This window comes from Trichoderma evansii (genome assembly GCF_050947405.1).
Source record: "Trichoderma evansii strain SZMC 28006 chromosome Unknown GGI43scaffold_8, whole genome shotgun sequence".
Classification (NCBI taxonomy): Eukaryota; Fungi; Ascomycota; class Sordariomycetes; order Hypocreales; family Hypocreaceae; genus Trichoderma; species Trichoderma evansii.
Genome location: NW_028145198.1, coordinates 533,556 through 553,225, shown reverse-complemented (window position 1 = coordinate 553,225; position 19,670 = coordinate 533,556). Strand labels below are relative to the sequence as shown.

Below are 19,670 nucleotides of genomic sequence, written 5' to 3'. Positions count from 1 at the left end.
AAAGCAGAATCCTTATGGACCGGGAGGGCAATTTAATAGGGAAGCTTTATGCTTGAATTGTAAAAGTAGCCCAGCTTACAAACATTACGCCCGCCAGTTTTGGCTTTTGATCTTATTTTTATCAAACGGCCCAGCAAAATGCGCAAGCGAGAGACACTGAAGGGCGCTGATGGTGGATATGCCATACGAAGTACATGCCGCTCAAACAGCTATTACTGCTACTATTGCCCCTACTAGCAGTGGCAGAACCACTTCAAAACTCAGAACAACGTCCGGCCTCGCCCGTGTCTCGGGGTTCACATAAAGCACGGAGTCCGGGACCAGGCAAGCCTCAACTCCGGATCTCCAGCCCATTCGCCGACTATCCACAATTTGCGGCTCATGTTTTAGGGCGAAGTCAATGCGTGTATCATAGCCCGTCCCATGCAGCCGGCGGAATTACTCGTAGCTCGTATGTACCTCTGCACTATTTTTTCAAAGAGAGAGACCACGTCCACTTAGCCAAATAAATGTGGAATACCGAGGATGCAAATATGGAGACGGAGTGCCACGAGGATTCTCGCGCGGCCCGTCGAACGAACGAGCACCATCAGCGCCGGGGGCGGCAAATCACCGCTCTTTTCTCCATCTTACTAATGTCCTTTCTCACTGCTTTAGTTTTGGGCTTGGAGCTTTGGATCTTAGTTTATTTGATTCCTTTTTTCCCAGCGCACCCTCATCTATTTTTCCTTTTCGGCCTATTCCTACGGGAAAAGGGGAGGGGTGTGCGTGAGGTACTTCCCATTTCCGCCAGATTCTCTTTTTGAAAGCCGGTGGAGCTTTAGATTTAGGGCTGCATGGGTGCAGCAATGCTGGGAAGGAGATGAGTCAATTACAGATCTTCAGCTAATAACGGTGTGGGAGGGTTAAAAAAAAAAAAAATACGACGGGACAAGTGAGCGAGGAATAAACGGCAAACGAGCGCCCGCACAAGAGACCAGGCGGCGCTGGTTCTGTCAGATCCTTCTTTTTTTATTCGCGACTCCCCTTGCTTAGTTACTCGCCTTTTACAGCTGCGATTGCCCATTTCGAGAGCCGCACTGACAATGGCGAGCTGTGATTCGACGCTTCGTATTTTATGCGATGTTTGGTAGAGTGATAGATCATCAGACGTTCGCGGTACTATGTTCAACCAACAACGGCTAAAGGTCCTGTGATGTGTAATCCGCTGCTAATTACTAACATTTGCAAGCGATGCAAAAGCTGAAAGACACAATGCAGGGTCTCATCGAGTCAGGTGTAATGCAATGCGCCTTCTGCCGATGCCATCAGAAGGGCGCCATACAATGGGGCTGGTAGGTCAGGGCTGAAGCTGAGGGGGTGGTTGATATTCGATCGCCCCCAAGTAACCTGGGCTTCAGCTTTGTATTCATAAAAGTTGTACATAGTATGCGTTCGCTCCTACGTACTGGTTCGCCCATCTGTACCTTGAGCTTAAATCCCCTTTACCTTGTTCATTTTAACTATATGATTAGCTAGCTGGCTGACTCTTTTTTCCTTCTCTTGGCTTCTTCAGCCTCCCAATCCCAGAGATCTTCGCTCTCCTCAAAGGGGGGACCACCCTCATCTCAAGGCGACCTGCTTGGGAGAGAGATGAGCAGCCTTGGCGGCGGCATCCGAGCTCCGAACAAATAGTTCAGCCGCAGCTCGGAAATCTCGCTTGTGTCAGTCTGGTGGTGGCGGCAGTATAATTCCCTTGCCTGCTCCATCGGATCATGCTCCATATCAAGCAAATAAGCAGCTTAGCAGCGTCAATCCATGGGGCCTCCATGGGGCGATTGAAAGAAGCAAGCTTGGCAAGCAAAGAAACACCCCCAGGTGCTTGTGCTGGACGCCATTGCCGGGCTATGCATCTGCTAGCAGCCATAGGCGAAATCAGACTTTGTAATAGCCTCGCTCTGCTGAATCTACATTGATTAATAAGAGGGGTCTGACCACCGTATTAAACGCTTCTCTGCCATGTCTCAGAAAGTTACCGCATTAGTCGCCCCTCCTTCATCCATAGCGCTACCAGCCTGACGGTACGCCAACATGGGCTCATCTAAACCTAAAACTGTCCCATCAAATCTCGCTGGCACCACGTGCGAGACAAGGCCCAAAGGAGGCCATCTCCACGCCCCGCGGTACTCAGACGCCATTGAAGAGCAATCAAACGGTGCACCTGAGTCAACGCCGCATCTTGGCTGGCGCAGCCCCGATTTATGGTGTCAAATCACGACTTCTAGAAGTTCCGCAGTTTCCGGATGCGCGGCCTAATAGTTGCGACGGCGCCAGCTTGGCAGCCAGTGTTGCGGAATGCCGCAGCAGGGCCCAGCAGCAGCTTCTCACCAACTTGTTCAAACTGTGGTGATAAGATGATGACGATGACGATGATTACATGTTTGCTGCTGATATGCGCCTCGTTGAAACTAACGGTGCCACTGAATTGCTCAGCACAGATGACAGGTTAACCCAGTTTACCTAGGCAAACAAGACGATAGTTTATCTATCATATGGACAAACCAACACAATTTGACGAAAATCATCGGCAATTGCAATCTGGACGGCGCAATACGGTATAGCCGCCTCGTTTGTACGGAGGGCGCCAGCCCAGGCACCAGAGATTATTAATTGTATGTAGGTAACCTAAGTTTATGTACTAGACGAGTTAGGAGCCCTCGAATACGCTCGCATTTACTTCCCCTTCTCATAAAAGCGAGCCATCGCTAAAAAGGCAAATACCGCAAGCAGTTAAAACAGAAGAAGGAAGAAGAAGCAAAAGAAAAGGTGAAGTACAAGATGGGGCGCCGGAAAGCCACACCCTTAACCCCGGGTCTCCGTCAACTCGATATGTGCCACTAACAGCAGCCCAGCGCCGTAGCACCACGACTCTAACAGAGATCCGGCCCTGTTGATTCGTCCGATGTGGCCTGATTTTTCGCTCTCTGGTTTTCCTTTCTTTTTGGTCCCTCGTTTTCCCAGCCAATTAGCCCAGAATGGTCCCCTTGCCGGCACTACACTAGGCGCGCTGATTCGCGCTTTCGGGCTTTTGCTACCTCCTTGCAGTCTACGGCTGAAGGACGGCTGGGCTGTCTTGTCTTAGTCCCGCATCGATAGTCGTGTTTTTTTCGCTTTCGCTTTCTACCCACGTCCCATCTGCTCTGCCGTCCAATCCATCCATCCCATCTCATACTGTATTTCGTTAGAGCGAACTTGGAGCAATCCCGAGACCTCCCTTTTGGCGCCAACGCATGCACTCTGTCGATCTAAGGCGTAGCCTATCCGTGTTGCACATCAAAACTGGAGTCTGTCTGGACACCCCCCCTTGCCCTTGCTTTCTTCTTGCTCCCTCTTTCTCGCCGTCTTTCTCTCAGTGTGCCTACAAGTCAAGCGGGAGGGTGGTTGATTTAATTAGGCCGGCTGAGATTTGCACTGGGCACACCCACTACGAGGTACTTGGATAGTAACATAATACGGATGGCTCTCGATAACACCAGACTAAATTACTCAGCGGCGTGTTGCTGCCTCTCTATATCGAGGGGTTTCTCAGAAAGCTGCCCGATCCAAGTATAGGTGCTACTAAACTATTCACAGTAATAGGCACCTGCAATATACAGAGCCGAAACAGCCCATCAGTCGTATCATGATCCATCGCGTTACTACTAACGCCCGCTGCTATTCCTCAGCTCTTTGCTGCAAATCAACAAAACTAGCCTGCTACAGTAACAAACAACTCGGCCGGCCGTAGTACATAGTCAGTCTCCATATTTAGCTCTTCCCCAACACCCTGGGCCTGGGCTCGGCTGGCCTGGGCTCAAACGATTAGTCCCTTTCTCAAGGCGGCTTAGCCCATCTGTCAGCTCAAACGCCGCGCCTACTAAACCCAGGCATAATGGAGTAGACGAGCGAGGGTTACCCTCTGTACATACATTCACTACTTACGAAGTACTGCTTGTCTACTAGTACCTACATCTAGTTACAGACATAAGCTGATAGGCGCAGCGCAGGGCAAGGGACATCGGCAAATGCAAGTCCACCAAGCAAAGCAAGTAAAAAATAAGAGAATCGAGAACCCTCTTTTCGCCCCAAGCCCGAAAAAGCGCAAGAGCGAGGGTTGACAAAAAAAAAAAAAAAAAAAGGAACTCTAAGTCTGCACGCCTACATATTGTTGCCTTGCCAAGTCTTTTGCCTCTCTCTCTCGCGCGCGTTAGTTGGAGGATCAGCCGCTTCAGCTTGCTTTAGGTTGTAATATACGAGCAGGCACCCATGGCCCTACGGTACAAGTATAGCAGTAACCTTAGAACGAAGTGAAATCGTATAGAGAATTTGAGAAAGTTGAACCTACCAACTAACAGAAACACCAAAAAGCAAGATTGATGGAGTGCCACTAAGTTTTCCATTAGTAATGCCCTCCGTCAATGTAAGATCGTGCTAAAAAGCATCGTGTTATCCTTTGGTGGCTTTTCCAAGCAGCCGCGTAACTCGCTTTTTGGCAAGGGATCTCGATGACATCCTCTTTGCTTTTCGAGTGCACCCAGCCTCCCCCCTCCATCATTGGTAAAAAAAAAAAGGCTTTGGTAGCAGCAAAAAGAGTGGTCTAGAGTCGCGAGATCATCATCTTTCCGCAGCAGGGGTCCTGTAGGATCATCCTCCTCCACACACCCCATGTAAATCTCTCTGCCTCTCTCTCATCTTTTTTTGCCCCTTCTCCAGCCCGCGCGGATATTTCCTCGTTCGGAAAGGTCGGGAATCGGTTCCCCTACCGCACATACATGCACCATAGGCCGACATTGCCCAGTAAATTTGCTGCGTTTCGCCTTTTAAACCCTTGTATGCATCTCGAAGGATTCCCCGCTTGCTGTAAAGGCCTCCCCTGTTGTTTCTTCTTGTGTTAATTCGTTCTTCGCATCATTTGTTTGTTCATATGGCATCCTAGTTGATGTGCCGTCCACTTGCATCGTCGTGATTCATATCTCTCACCAATCGTCGTAACTAGCGTTTTTTGGATCATGAAGGAATATACTAGCAGTAGTCCTCTGTGTTAGCAACAGCCTTTTTTTGCCATAAGCCCATTACAAATGATGACTCAATTAAATGGAAGGAATTAAGCTTTTAACTTTGTGTTTTAAACAGATGGGCGATATATGTGGACTTTCTAATCATTTACTTCGTACGACGTTTTAACACTAATAAACGACCATGTCGTATTCTATTACGCGGCGCTCGTAAAAAAGTGCGAGAGAATAGAAGCCTATGCTCTTTCTCTCGGCTCTCGGTGCTCGGCTCTCATTTCCTTCATCCATACTCCGTGATCGCTACAAGTAATACTAGTATGGGGTACGGGTTGGTAATATATGATATATTCAAGTATAGCATGGGCATGCGGACAAAGGTTTACTCACAAACGCCTCCAGTGCCATCCTCAGCTGTCCTCCAATCTCATTAATCTGCCCTTTCAACAACTACCGTAGTAGAACTAGTATGCTGGTACAGTAGGCGCTGCTCTCGCTGCGTTCCCCTCATCGAAACCAACCCCGCTAAAACCCCCCTCAACGCTGCATTACCGAGCGTCTCAGTAGGGCCAAAGTCTCGGCATGCCATACTATTCCATACTTGTAGATATATTTCACAGCAGCCGCAAGAGTTACGGTAGCAGTAGCAGTAGCAGTAGCAGTAGCAGTATATGTAATCAGACGTCTTTCCCCCGTCTTCGGTTGCCCGCGTTTCAAGTGCCGTCGCACGGTCTCACGGATTACCGCCCAGCTTCTTCCCGCTTTACCCGTTCCCTTCCATTCGTTAAAAGGAAAGATGAAGTGTTTGGAGAAGTTAGCTAGACTAGAGGATAAAAAAGGGATCGACATGGGGAGAAGAGTCTTTGGTGCAACAGACTCGGGGGAGCTCGCGTAAAAAGCCGATGCATGTACGCCGCTTGTCGCAACTTGCTTGGGTGGTACATACAAACTCCGTATGCACTAGGTCACCGTATCCCCGAAAAGGAGGCAGATCGGCATAGGGTGGGGAACCATTGGGCATAACTAATAATAACTAATGCTGCTGTGAGGGAGCAGGAGGGAGCTATTGAGCTCCAGATACCGTTTTGCTTGTGTTCAGTGGCGGAGAAAATGTGAGACATGCCGCCGGGAGATGGCACCAGGAACAAGGAACAATCAACTTCATGTCAATCAAACGAGTCAGTCACTTTCGGCAGAAGGGAGAGAAGAGCGAAAAAGAGCGAGGCATCGTCAAGAATGTAAAAAAATGATCTCCCGCGAGATTTGATTGTGTGTTTCTATATACATGAAATTCTTCCATTTCTCAGATTTCCGCCTGTTTCCTTAGCCCTTGGCTAGATAAAGAAGGAGTAACGCCGTACTGATGCACTGCTCTGCATTTTTCTCAGAGCCTTTCCATTTCCCAAGACAAAAAAATACAGACTGGTCCCATATGGCCACTTTGATTGTGCCTTCCAGGGAGATACCAAACTCGTTTCATGACGCGTCCAAATGTGACAAGATAGAAGAAGTAAGATAACTGTTTCCCGACGCCATGCAGACCCAAGCGCATATAAACAAAAGAAAAAATGATCAAAAAAAAGACCAAGCCATCCCAAGGCTGCAAGCCTCCGCCAGTGTGATCTGGTAATGTCGTGTATCTTCTAATTCCCTAGTTCCACAATTAATGTGGATGCTTTCTCAGAATTCGCCTTGTGTGAAGAATGATGAAAAGAACAATCGTCATGTTCTCATTATGTTTCTTTTTTCTAATTTTGATTCGAACGCTCAAGAGAGCATAATGGGCCCTTTGCCCACATCGAATCCATGGCAGCCTCTTTCATGTCGCTTCATGTTACTCCGAACGCTGAAAGCTTTGCCGCATCCAGCATGGGGACACTTGAATGGCTTCTCGCCAGTGTGTGAATGACTGTGGATACGCAGGCTGCTGGGCCGGCTGAAGGCTTTGTTACAAGTTTGGCAGATATATCGGTCTTGTGAGGGTGGAAATGGGATGCCGTTTGATGGGTTGAGATAGTGGTGGTGTTGCCACACGTAGCCGCCAGAGGGGGTTACACTGAGAGGGCTAGGTGGCGGTGGGAATGACAGGGGTAGCGGACGCTGATACTGGAGACTAGAAGCCGGGGGAGGTGGTGGCGGTAGGTTCTGCGCAGGATAGTAGTTGCTGGCAGGCGAGTGGGCAGATCCCATCGCCGGCGGCAAAGGTGGCTGGGCAGTGGATGTTGAGATGGCAGGCAGAGAGGCCATTCGATAACGATGTGCGTCATGGGCCTCTGCAGGGGGCGTTGTCTCGTAGTAGGTGCTGGATGGAGCGTAGGAGACGCTGTTTGATGGAGACCGCCGAGCGTCAAATGAAGCATCTGTGGACATGGGCGGTGTGGGTGGCAGCGCTCTGTGTCGAGAAGCGGGCCTGCTCTCAGCCTTGGCATAGGGTCGAGGAGAGCTGGAGAATGAACTTTCGCTCACCATGGAGCCAGCGTCGGCTAGGCCCAAGAGGTTGGAGATGGAGGGCAGTGAACATTTCGGCTCATCCATGGGGGGCGAAGGGGGTGACTGATAGTATCCAGAGTGTTGTGTGCCGTAGTGAGAAGGAGATATCATGGAAGTGACCAGAGCCATTGTGTGTGTAGTTGAAGGACTGAATAATCAGGGTCTGTGCAGCCTCGAGGCTCTGGTGTGATTAGATGTTGGACGGTTTGAAAACAATTCGTAATGTTCTCTAGTCGAGAGTCGTCGACCACTTCGACAGTAGAGCAGACGAAGTTGGAAAGTAGTTTAGAGGATGTTGAGAGTAGAGATGTGTGAAAAGAGTCCGTCGTAAAGATCTTCAATTCGAAGAGAAGAAAACTCAGCTTTGGAACCAAGATGGGGGCTGGAGATGCTATATAAGTAACTTGAGCCGCCAGAGAGACTCGAGTGTTTGGGTGTGGAGCGGCATATCAGATCTGTCTTCCGTCGACATTAAGTATCCCACACGACAGGCTAGGAAGTGCCCCCGGCGCCTTTGAACCCATCGCAGATATTGAGAGTGGGCCAGCCACCCTCCCCTGTTTAGAAGCTATCATCCCAAGGAAAGTCTGGGACCAAAAACCAATAACTTGTAAGCCCGGCCATCTAACAGGAGGAGCGCCTGAATAATGGGAAGCGGTGCAAACGGGCGTACTACAAAGGGTGTGTGTGGAGAGCATTGAGGCTTTCGGAATTGAGACTGCTGCGGGAACGTTCCAGGTCAAGGGGAAAAGGGGGGAGTGAGGATAGTGAGCAGGGATGGGGTTGGCGCCACAACACGAGGGTGTGTGAAGTGGGGGCCTGGTTGGTCATTCTCCCTGACCGGGACCGCGGATAGAGATCGTAGGCGTGGGTGGTATTGCATGCTAGCACAGCAGCGGTGGCTTGACGGAGCTCCAGGGATTGTCATCAGGGATCATTGTGTGGTCAAACGTCGTGGACTGGGTGGATCAGAAGTACGGAGAGTATGTAAACGTGAGCAGCCAGCGCTGGCAATATCATCCCTGACCCATACCCGAGCGCCATTCAACCTCGTTTGGCAATTCCTTCGTTTTCAGCTTCTGGATGACGAAGCAACTCGTGCTAAAAACAGCGCCCGCTGCCTGTTGGACACAAGAGCTTGGTTCATGTCAAGTACGTAGCTTCCGGGCTTCCACTGCGTGTCGACGGCCATTGCTAGGTTGGACATGGCATAGCCAGGCTAGATGGCATTGCGTATATATCTAGCTTTATTTAGGATGCAGTCGCCCGTTTCACGGATTTCTGTTCAAGCAAGCTGCAATAGCCGCGATACTATTCGTCGGCGTTTACAAGAAACTCGGGGCGCTCTGAGAAACCGCCCCGCGTCGGATATTTCCCCCTTGGAGAGCGACCTAACACAGCTTGAGACGATCTACGACTCGCGGCACCGCGGATCATTATCCTCTGTCAATGGGGATGTCAAGCTGATCTCTTGCATTGCTTGATTACATCCTCAGTATGATGGTTAAAAGGTGACACGCCGGAGCCGACGAGGCCTGACTAGTAACGGCGCTTCTTTTATTCAATATAATCATAGTCGTCATCGAGGCGTCACTACAGCCAACGAAACCTCGATCCAAGACGCTGATACTTTTAACCAAAAGCAAAGCAGAGAAGAGGAAAGAGAAGGAAGAAGAAAAAAAGGAGCCGATAAAGCTAGAGGGGAACAGTATACCCGTCGATCCACGGCTTCATTGTTGATATTACGCGAGTGCCTGGTGTAGTTCCGCGATTGCCACGCCTTTTGGTCGACTCGTGTACTTGATACAGCCTCAAGATGCGAGGAGATTTCCCTTCGGTGAAGCAATCTGCGGTGGCGGTCCGAGAATGACATCGGCAAACTTTCTTATGGAACTCCTGCACGCGCCGGCTTTATCTAGAGCACAGCAGCAACAGCTAGCTTCGTTCTAGGCTCTTCCCAAATCACTGTCCGCGCTAACATACTGTACAGTCAGTGCTAATGTGGTGGTTTTTCAAGCGACCAGCGCCGGGCGGGCATCACCTCGTGGCGTGGCGTCCAGCGCTGCTGCTAAGTGCGCCTCGCTCTCACGGTACAGGCTAATTAATGATCGTCGTACTAGCAGAAGCCCTGTGAGCAGCCAGTAGATTTTCATCGAGTTGCGTGATTCTCCAGCTAGGCCTGTTAGATGCAGGCGCCACTTGCTGAGACCCTTGTTCTGGCCAGAGGCGTGTCATGATCTACCCAGTATCAAGGAGGGCTAATGGGGCAGGGGGGTTAATTTGCCTTTCTGTTCCGCAGTGGAGTAGCATTTTGCATATGCCTGAGTTTCTCTCGGCCGTATCCTTCCCCGACTGAAGCGTCTAGCTGTCCGATGCGTCTTCAAACGATTCATGCTACACAGTCAGTCTGTCGTCATGACTACGTTCTGCCTGCCACTCTATTATACTTTAACAGCTATTGTTAATCCTAAAATGACTGCAGAAAAAGATAAATGGGCGCTATGCTCAGCCCAAGCGTGGTGCAACATGGCCACAGCCTCAGTAATTCTGTACGGGGTTATACGAGTTCTTGTATGTACAGTATGTTGGTGTATCGGCGTACTAGCATCAAGAACGGCGTAGCACCTCATCGGCTGCGATGTTCGGCTGCCAGCTAGCCTTTTTCAATGGCCGTCGGCTTCTTAAGCCTCGCTGCACGCTCGCTGCTCCATACGAGATATGTACATGCATACAGACTTCGGCTCCAGCAAGATGAAAAGCCATACCACGGTATTGCCTCAGGCTGACCTTTCTCGAACAGCTGTCGATCGATACAGCAGTATAGCAGCACCCCTTGGCAAGGGGTAAGCTCTCATGGCCGTCAGTTATTACGGGTCATTCCAAATTTGCCAAGGTTCACACGTCTGCGTGGAGCAAATCTGGGTCATTGAAATGAGGTAGATGTCAAGATGTTCTGGAAGGTTAAAACCCCGACCCAGGGTCTGGAGTATCAGCCACTTCACGGTGAGCCTCTGATTGAAGCCTTTCGCTGAAGAGATCGAGCCGTGGTCGATAGCTCGTATACAAATCTCTTCACGAGCAGGTGAGCTCGAAGAAATGATATGTCTCAGTTCGATTCCGAAGTGATCGTCATGGTAGAATGCACTCCGTGCGTCATAGATGTCCAGCCGGCTCATACCTCCAGGCCTATTCAGCCTGGAAGGTGATTGATTCTGTAAATGAGCATCCTTCGCGCACTCGTCGATTTCTAAACATTTTTGGTATTTGGCCGAGAGGATCGAAAACTTCTTGCGGCCTCCGTCGTACCTGAAGCACTCCGTACTGTGCTCCTTGCTCCGCACCAACTAACTCTGCTTGGCACGCGCCGTTAGCAGGGCTGCGTTAGTGGCTATAGGAGCTATTGGCATCGCCTATTGCTGCCGGTGAAGTCGTGAAACAGTAGTAGGACACAGTCCCCAAGCCTTTGTTGCCTAGGAACGGTCTGCCTTTGTCTTTTTTTGGCAAACATCCGCGGTAGGCTTGACCGTATGCCGCATTGGTGAAGTCGTGGAGTTGGCATAGTCAGATTGACTGCCTCCCTCGACCAGTCCTCGCGCACGGGAACTGATCAACGTCGAATTTAGGCATGAAGCATCACTCCACTTGATCTGCCAATGGTTGATGTGCAATTTGGCAGGGCTGGGCCAAGTGATCGTCCATATTGATTGACTAGGTCATCGAGACGCGAAGTTTATGAAGCAACGGCGCAAGAGACAGGAGCAGATTCCAGAAGATCTGCCTCCATGACGAATGACGACCCCCCTGGTTAGCTAGTGCCGGGGTAGACTTCCAGAATAGTTTAGGGGGAGCTGCTGTTGGGTGCGCTGATCAGCAACGTGCAGGAAGATCCTCCCGCCCGCCAGTATCACCCATGGACGCTATCGCTGCTGCACACCTTAGGAGCGGTTAACGCCCGAGCTCCATATAATCTAAGCATGAAGCACTCACGGATGCAAATACCAAATGAACATCCGACGTGGGTAGTATCTGAGCTTATCACCAACAGCTTGGTCAGCCAGATAGGGAGTAATATCGCCTGCTCGCCAGATTCACTTTATCCAGTTTAGTCTCGTATATAACAAGCCGACTACGCCCGAGCCTATCAAAAGCAAAGGATCGCTCCGCCTAACCGGCGGGAAGGCGCCGATGCTAGCTTGAGGCCAAATAAGCACTGTCCAACCTCCTGCAAAAAGTCTCCAGGATGATCTTCAGACGGTGTTGGGTGGTGATCTGGCGAGAAATGACGGATGTGCCACTCGTTGAGACCAGGCAAAGGCTGTGATGATGAAGCGGCAGCAATCATGCCGGCTAATTAGCCATCGGCCCCTGGCATCAGCAGTACACGTAGCCACGGCCTGCGACGTCTGATTGCGCTTTGCAAGGCTTCAATATGCTGTCCGAGAGTCATCAACTGGGGAGTCATCTGCACGAGGCACGGTCCAGCATGTGACGATAAATAGAGAGTGGTGTGCAAGCAGGGGCCCGGAGCCTTTTCGCCGCACAATGAAGGCATGGATATTAATTCATCTATCCTCTGCAATCCTAGATATTAGAAAGAGATTAGCAAACAGCCGAGGTAATACGTATCTCATCGATTGCTTCCCTGTAAGGCCTATCAATACCTTCCTGTATTCCGTAAGGTAGAGAGACTTTTGCTTTAAAATCGTTCTTAAGCACATGTGAAAGCACATGTGATGGAGTATCTTCCCGGGTAATCATGCGGTTGAAGCTGTCGCATATTTGCGAAAATGCTCTGGCAGGTTGAAGGTGGAAAGAAAGGATCCCAAGCGCCTTGCGAAGCAAAGCATGGAAAGTTCAATGTTACCTTATACTCTACAAGTACACAGTGTTCTGACAGTAGGCCAGTGTCCCAGATGGTCACATTTGTGTACTGAGAATGGCAGCACCTGCCGGGTACTTGGTACAAGTATAATTTCAGCGGATTACAGCGTTCTTCAGCGTGCTTACTCCATGTACTTTTGCATGACTGTGTTACACGCTTCGGTTAATCAGGCACCTGGCATATATCTCATACATTCAATCCCACAGGCTTTCGTACCTATTGCCAAATGAGATAAAAATCTATTGCCTACTGCGAGATGCTATGTGCTGGATATTGGGAGTTTCATTTTAGATTTCAGCCGGCGGGTTAGACAGCGGCGAAACTTGCCTTACTTGTCAACTCGCAGCAAGGGATCAAAGTTCGAGATCGTCGTGCCGCATCACGGGGAGATAATAATGTTTACCGGTAAGCATCCTTGCAAATATGCATACATGGGGTTCGGCTGCCGATGGCCGAGCACCATCAGGAATCGTGTCATCTTAGTCCGTGCATGTACTGTAATACGTTTAGTAACGTGAGTTTTTTTTCGGCGCAAAGTCAAATATCTTGAGAAACTGGAAGGCAAGCACACGACTAATTGGCTACTATTTCCTATGTAGTAGAAGAAAGAGTAATAGTGCTACTATAATTCCACATACCTACATACATAGGATTCCGTTCGGAGCCGATATATTTCGCTATAACGTCCTAACTAGGTATTTGGTCGACATGGATCCAATTGCCACGTTAGATTTCTCGAGGCTTTGACACATCATCTGCCAAGCTCAAACGCTTATGATGAACAGGCCATCTCCTGAAAGGCATTGAGTAATCTCGCTGTAATTACTATATTGAGTACAGATGATGTTATTACCCATATCAGGTCGTAACATTCTCAGTATGCCTCACGCTCAGTAACAGTCTAGCCATGATGCTACTGCTTAGCCTCTGGCTATAATAATGTTATTACCCGCCCATTAGCACTATAAATGATAACCAGGTTGCTGGAACCATATCTAATTAAGAACAAGCTGCAGGTTGGCCCACATGTAATGCGAAGTCGTAGCCCCCAATTTTACCAAGACTGGCATACCATCCACGAAAGACGGTAAATAGATCTCTATCTTAGCCCGTATAAGCTCTAGTTTTCTCGCTCTCTATTGTTAGTCTGAGAAATTCATTCTCCTTCAAGGGCCAAGAAAACCAAACTTGCAGGCTAAATCATAGGATGCATATCATATGACTTACCGGTCGCTAGACTTGGTTGCCGCGAAGAGTAGCCCCTGAAGTATATTTAGAATCGTTTACTAATAGTATCATAATCTCGTTGATGGCAGAAGCCATGTTTACAAAAGTTTACCTTTAAGAATACCCATTCAGATCAATTCATCTTGGTAACAAGAGGGATGTTCTGTATAAAGGCCCAAAATATGGATTATATTTCGCTGGATAGCTTCCAAGATAGGGTATATAGATAGTTACGGATGTAGTAATCTCCTCTGAATGGACAATATTTGCACCGCGGAAAAGCCTGACCTGTAAATCTCCAGCATAACAATCATTCCAAATAGTCCGAATATTTCATTCAACTCTCCGAATTAAACATGCCCATACTATTTCCTCCATTTGGGCATGAGTTACGCGAGTTACGCGGATTCTCAATGCTCACCATCTATTCCTTGGAGGATCTCTTACCGCCATCTTGGACAATTGGACAGATGAACGCTTATGGCCGGAAATAGGAGCTACTCTTTTCAGCCTTCGGAAGGCTTCCTACCGATAGACGATCGAGCGTGGGGGCGTAAGCTTTCACGTACAAACAAAAAACAACCTGATTTTTTTTTTCTTCTAACAGCATCGGTTATACCCTGCCTGCGGGTCTCATGGCTGGGCTGAGCGACGGTTTGCGCTCGCGAACATTTACGTGTGAGAAATAGGACAGCCATCCTTGGCTGCATACAGTACAATGGAATCATTTTACCTCCGCCAGGATTGTCCTGTCTTCAGAGATGTCACTGAGCAGTATCCCGTTGGCTTGGTAGAATGTCAGTCAGCAGCATTAGAGCTCCCGCCAATAGCGAGTATACAGATACATTCTCGTACCAGCTGTACATATACGAATGCCGTCTCCAAGCTTACTGCAAAATTTTGTGATGAGATGAATTTGAAACAGACCCACTGGTCTCCATCCCGGACTTCCCAAAAATTCCGCTGCAGCGGAAACGTTTGTTTCTTGGCTGAGGGGCTCTCTGCCGTGTGCTCTGTATATGTCAATAAAATTCGAATATTTGCTCAGACGCACATGCCGTTTTCTTTGCCGCCCCCTGCTCCCTTTCACCCTTAGTCCAGGTTCTCATTTCTCTATCCCAAGGCCATGGGAACAGTCGTGGCAGCAAGGACAGCTAGCGGGCTGCTTCGGAGCCCTCCGTTTGCGACTAAGATCCTCCCCACCGTCTGGACGATCAGCCGGGATGCTCCCTGCTCTATCCACGCGACAAGTGGAGAGTTTCACCGCGGACTTAGGAGCCCAGTGGCACGGATGGGGGGCGTATAGCACAGCCTCTGCGCCGTTTGCTGCTATCCGGCCATTCCAACGGGCTGCCTGTGGGATGAGCTAGCTTTGTGACGGCCGACTTTGCTTTTTTTTAGTCCGGGTTAATTTTGAGGTTAGGATACCGACAACGAGTGAGCTTTTGGGAGCCGGCGTTTTCTCTTGATGAGTTAGGGGCCGCTAGCGCTTCCTAGTGGATGCATTGGTACGAATAGTGTGTACCGAATAGCAAAGGTAGATCCCCTTTGGATGCCAGGAATGTCAAACCCCCAGACGACGCTAGCTTTGTATGCTTTCCGTAATGAATTCCCATCGCTAATTAAATGCACCGTCAATTAACGGAGGACACCCAGTTGTGGTAATAGCTTCGTCGAGCGGGCGTTTTTTCTGCAAGACAGACAGGGTTATACGATTCAAGTGCAATCTTGGTAGTGCTTCATAAATCTAGAGCCCGGTTTGCTTACCCTCCATCTTATATCGAACGTCATATCGGCGTCTAAAACGAGTAAATGCTGGACATAGGCGGAGGCGGAGGCGTCTATTGATCTCTTCAGTCTAGTATGTAATAACCGCCTTTTGATACCATGGATTCAAGAATTATCCCGCGTATATGCACGCTCTATTGGATGCTTAGCGAGCTATGTTTCCTCATGCTAAATAGAGATAACGCCAAGCTCGATCCTTGTTCATATGACAGGTCTAATAGATAGACGACCAACAAAGCTCCTGTTCGTGAAGAGGCGAGTGCATGTAGAATGGTATCCATAGTAGCGATAGCATCGGCTTTCTATGCTGATGTCGGTAAATTCGCTTGCGAGTCTATATGCCTACAAAGAGACTATCGTTTGGTCATTAGCCTTTGGCATATCGGTCGATCCATGGATCTTCTGTCTTGGCTTTTTAGTTAGCAGACAATCTATTTGCTGCCAAGACCGCTATCCAAAGCATGCATTTATGAATCTTACATGCACTGCGCTTGTATAGAACAGGGTTAAACAGACACAGGTATTTGAAATAGGCATAGTAAGCGCGCAAAACACGTTCATTCTTTATTTATGATAAGTGATAGCGAACACACTCGTGTGCCTGTTTACTTGCTGCTGTCATCAATGCGGGGAATGAGTACGTGTCCATTTTTGGAAGCATGAGTGATCAAGCTCAGTAGGTCGTATGCTTCCATGAAATGATATCGTGTCTTGATTCATCTTGTTTGGAAAGAGCTGCGTAACAGATAGCCTCTTTCTTTATATCATGAGCACGTCCATCTCCCGACTCGTCACTAATGATCTCTATCATTGGCTCAGCCATTCACCTGTCAAGAGAGCTGATATATCGATAGTAATAGTATTATAATGTGCAAAGCGTTATACGTATAGATATTTCCTCCATAGAGTGGCTTAGAACACTTATACGCGGGGATGTGTCATGGCCAGCAATTAAACAGCGTTGAATTAGATACATGTATTTTTTATGCACATGAGTAGCTATATGTGTTGAGAACGGTAGTAATTGCATTGCTACATTAATTGGTATCCACGCAGCTCCTATCTCTACCCACAACTTCGGCAAGACGACCAAAGTTGTAATACTTGTTTCTGTCACCACCAAGAAGGACTATGTTGACGGTTTCATTTTTCTTAGGCTGTGCCTTTTAGATGCAGTTTTATTCATAGCATTGAGAACAAGAGCATATCAGAAACTGTTATAGTGACAACTCCGACCAAAAGCAATGCACATCATCCAGACCTATTATGCTCATGCCTCAATCATTCCCGCAGTTCATTGAGAAATTAATTTAGTTCCTACTCGTTTTCTTCATATACAGAACGTGTATCGTCTTGCATTGGGCAAGGCCACAGTCGTAAACAAGAACAATAAAATCGAAACGTGGCAAGTTTAATAACGGAGAAGATCGATAAAACTGATCTTTCCAACAAACAATTGTTGCCAAGCTACATCGACATATTTCGAAATTTCTGGGTGTGTTGCTGATGAGAGAGGGCTAGAGGAATACAGAAAGATCGCTCGCTAAGTGGTCTACATAATAAATATTCAACTTAAAATTGATTCTATTATTATTATTATTAATTCAAATAATCTCTGCAATCCTTCGGAGATGCATCAAATGTTCAAGATAGCTCTTGAGCATAGGCTTGTAGCACAGATGTTGGAGAGGCTTCACTGGGGATTATTTCCTTGCACAGCGGTACAAACACAAACAACTAATAACATTACTGGTGACAAATACGCATTTAAATTAGAGAGGTCGGTTTAGGCACGTAGTCTGGGATAAACCTCTTGGAATTGAAATGACTTCCTTCTGCTGCCTCATGAGGTTTCCTACCAGAATGAAAAAGGAGAGCGGAACTCCAGGGTTGGTAGAGCCCAGGGTTAGTCACTATAGGTACACTAGTGCTTTGATGGGAAAAATTGCCAAGGTGCAAATCAATGGATCCAGTCTCCATGATCTGGGCTGGGCTCCCAGATTTTTGGTTTCCCGAGTTGAGTGAAGGGGGCATGAGATAGGGCCGTTTAGAGAACCCTGTCTCACTAGGACCAAGAACCGTACGCTTGAACGAATGCGTACTAACATTGATATTTGGGATCAACGTTGCTAGCAAACACCAGGTTTTTAGCCTTCTCCAAGACTCACACCCCTTTCACTGGGAGACATGTCAGCAGACAGATCGCCGATTTCAGTAAGCATACCCACTGATTGTTAGCTTGGCAAGGTACCCGTATTACGACACATTCGTGTATACACTATGTGAAGCGAATAACATGGCTTTTGATAACTTGAGGCTTCGGCATTCATATCCGGTCAACTGCATGTAAAATTGGGCGGGGAAATAATTGGCGACACTTTTACCAACATTTCCATGATAAGAAACGCTGGAAATAATGACAAATCCGACGGAAAAGCAGTTGGTTATTTCGGGCACCACTCCGGGCACTCTCCCGGGCACTCCTCCGGGGACAGTATTGTGACGAGTCGATTGGATTGCAGTTGGCACCCCTAATGTTGCATTACGCTTGCTCTCGGATTCAATTCCAAATGGTTGGTTTGCTGTATCTTGTCTCGGCGCAATTCGTTGATTCCTTGCATCTAACTGTATCGCGTCATGCCACGTTAGTTCCTCGGCGACCATTTGCGTGAACCATGTCATATCACATTTGGGAGGGAGCCCAAGAACCACAAACTTTAATAAGATTACTCATAGAAATCTGACAGCGCCCAGGGGTACGACATTGCCGCATAAAATAGCAGGTTTAAAGAAGAGGTTAGTAATTACTTTGCAGCTGATTCTCGTAGACTTATCACTTTCGGCAGCCAGTATGGCGGGGTTTTAGTTGATCCCCAGACAGCAAACTAACGTAGTGGGAGTGGCTATCATATTACCAAGCTCCTCGCTGTAACTTCCTCTTACAGAAGATGTGTTGAGATTAACGACGATTGAGTAGCCCGAGAGGCGAAATCCTTGGAACTCCTGAATGGCCTCGAGGTCAGCCAAATAGCCGTTTCAGGTGAATGCTGTTGGATGCAAGATGACTGCAGTGTTTGCCGGGGTTTTGACTGTCAGCGTATCGACGTGTAGGAGCATTAAGGGGTATGTCGTATTCATGGATGTCCCATGTGCGCTCTTCTACACATGGTAGTCTTGCGAGAAAGAGTCATTCCTATTTTCGATGTTTCTCTAGATCAGAACGATTTTGTGTAATATTGAAGAAACTGCTGTGGCTCTATTGCTCATTACTGTCATTAGCAACTCCTCTGATTTGAAGCATTAATAAGATAGAGGTCATAAGGCGTCTGCCGTAATGTATGAATAAGGTGATTCTATATGATGATTATGTTAGCATCTGAAAGCGGTAGTGTGCATATGTTTAATGAATATAAATCTACTGAGTTGGCATGTACAAACTGTGTGGACACAGACCAATTTTAAATGAATAAATGGCAGAAAATTGCTTTAAGTTTCATAAAACAGCGATGAATTCAATTTCAATTATCATATTCCAAATTTCATCTGAAAGAATTTGATTGATATATATTGAGCATGAGGTGCAACGATTGAATTGCAATACTGTGCATCCAGTATTTCATGTAGCTAATGAAGAGTGCGAGACCAACAACTCTCTGCGATTTTCTCGCAATGGGGTATTTTCCAGAGACGACTCCTTCAAATGATATTTATGAATAGAAAAAGGTAGAGGAAGTAGAATGCCGAAGGCTGAGTAAAGAAGAAATATGTTTATATGAATGGGAGATACAGTACATTTAAAATGAATCGTAAGCGAATTGACTGCAATCTTTTTTTGCTCCTTTAGCAGTCTCGTTATTCACATCGCAGTTGTGATATCCAACGACAACGTCAGTGAGCAAGTAACATAGCTTGCTAAGCGCATATTTCATCAGCTACTTTATTTTTCCTGAAATTCACCTACAACACAATTTCCATGTGTGTTGTGTTGAATCCTTTTGCTTTGTAAGTTGGTCGTGAGGCGTTAGAAAAAAACATAAGCGAACTTGCAGGTTAGCGAGAATTAAGCTTCAAATGCCAAGATACTACTTAATTAGATCTATTAATGCATATGCATCTTTCATTTTATAGATGCTAGTTTATAGATTAGATATTTATCTAAGAAACTCTATCTATGGCCGTATACAACCACTTGCATGTACGAATATTTGATCGTGTGTCTTCCTTTACATGGTCTCTCGTCTGTACCTCATGTA

The 19,670-nt window shown here is 47.6% G+C and overlaps 1 protein-coding gene across 1 annotated transcript; it reads right to left on the bottom strand.

Annotated features, from left to right (window-relative positions):
• Window positions 1–6,689: 6,689 nt before the first annotated feature.
• GGI43DRAFT_360511 (C2H2-type zinc finger protein) lies at window positions 6,690–7,809 on the bottom strand. Its single transcript, XM_083202378.1, has one exon. It carries the CDS (start codon window positions 7,647–7,649, stop codon window positions 6,798–6,800), a length of 852 nt encoding a protein of 283 aa, XP_083061256.1. The 5' UTR covers window positions 7,650–7,809; the 3' UTR covers window positions 6,690–6,797.
• Between the last annotated feature and the right edge of the window lie 11,861 nt (window positions 7,810–19,670).

Excerpts from the sequence above, each read along its gene's own strand:
- GGI43DRAFT_360511 (XM_083202378.1), bottom strand. The coding sequence starts at position 7,649 with ATGGCTCTGGTCACTTCCATGATATCTCCTTCTCACTACGGCACACAA.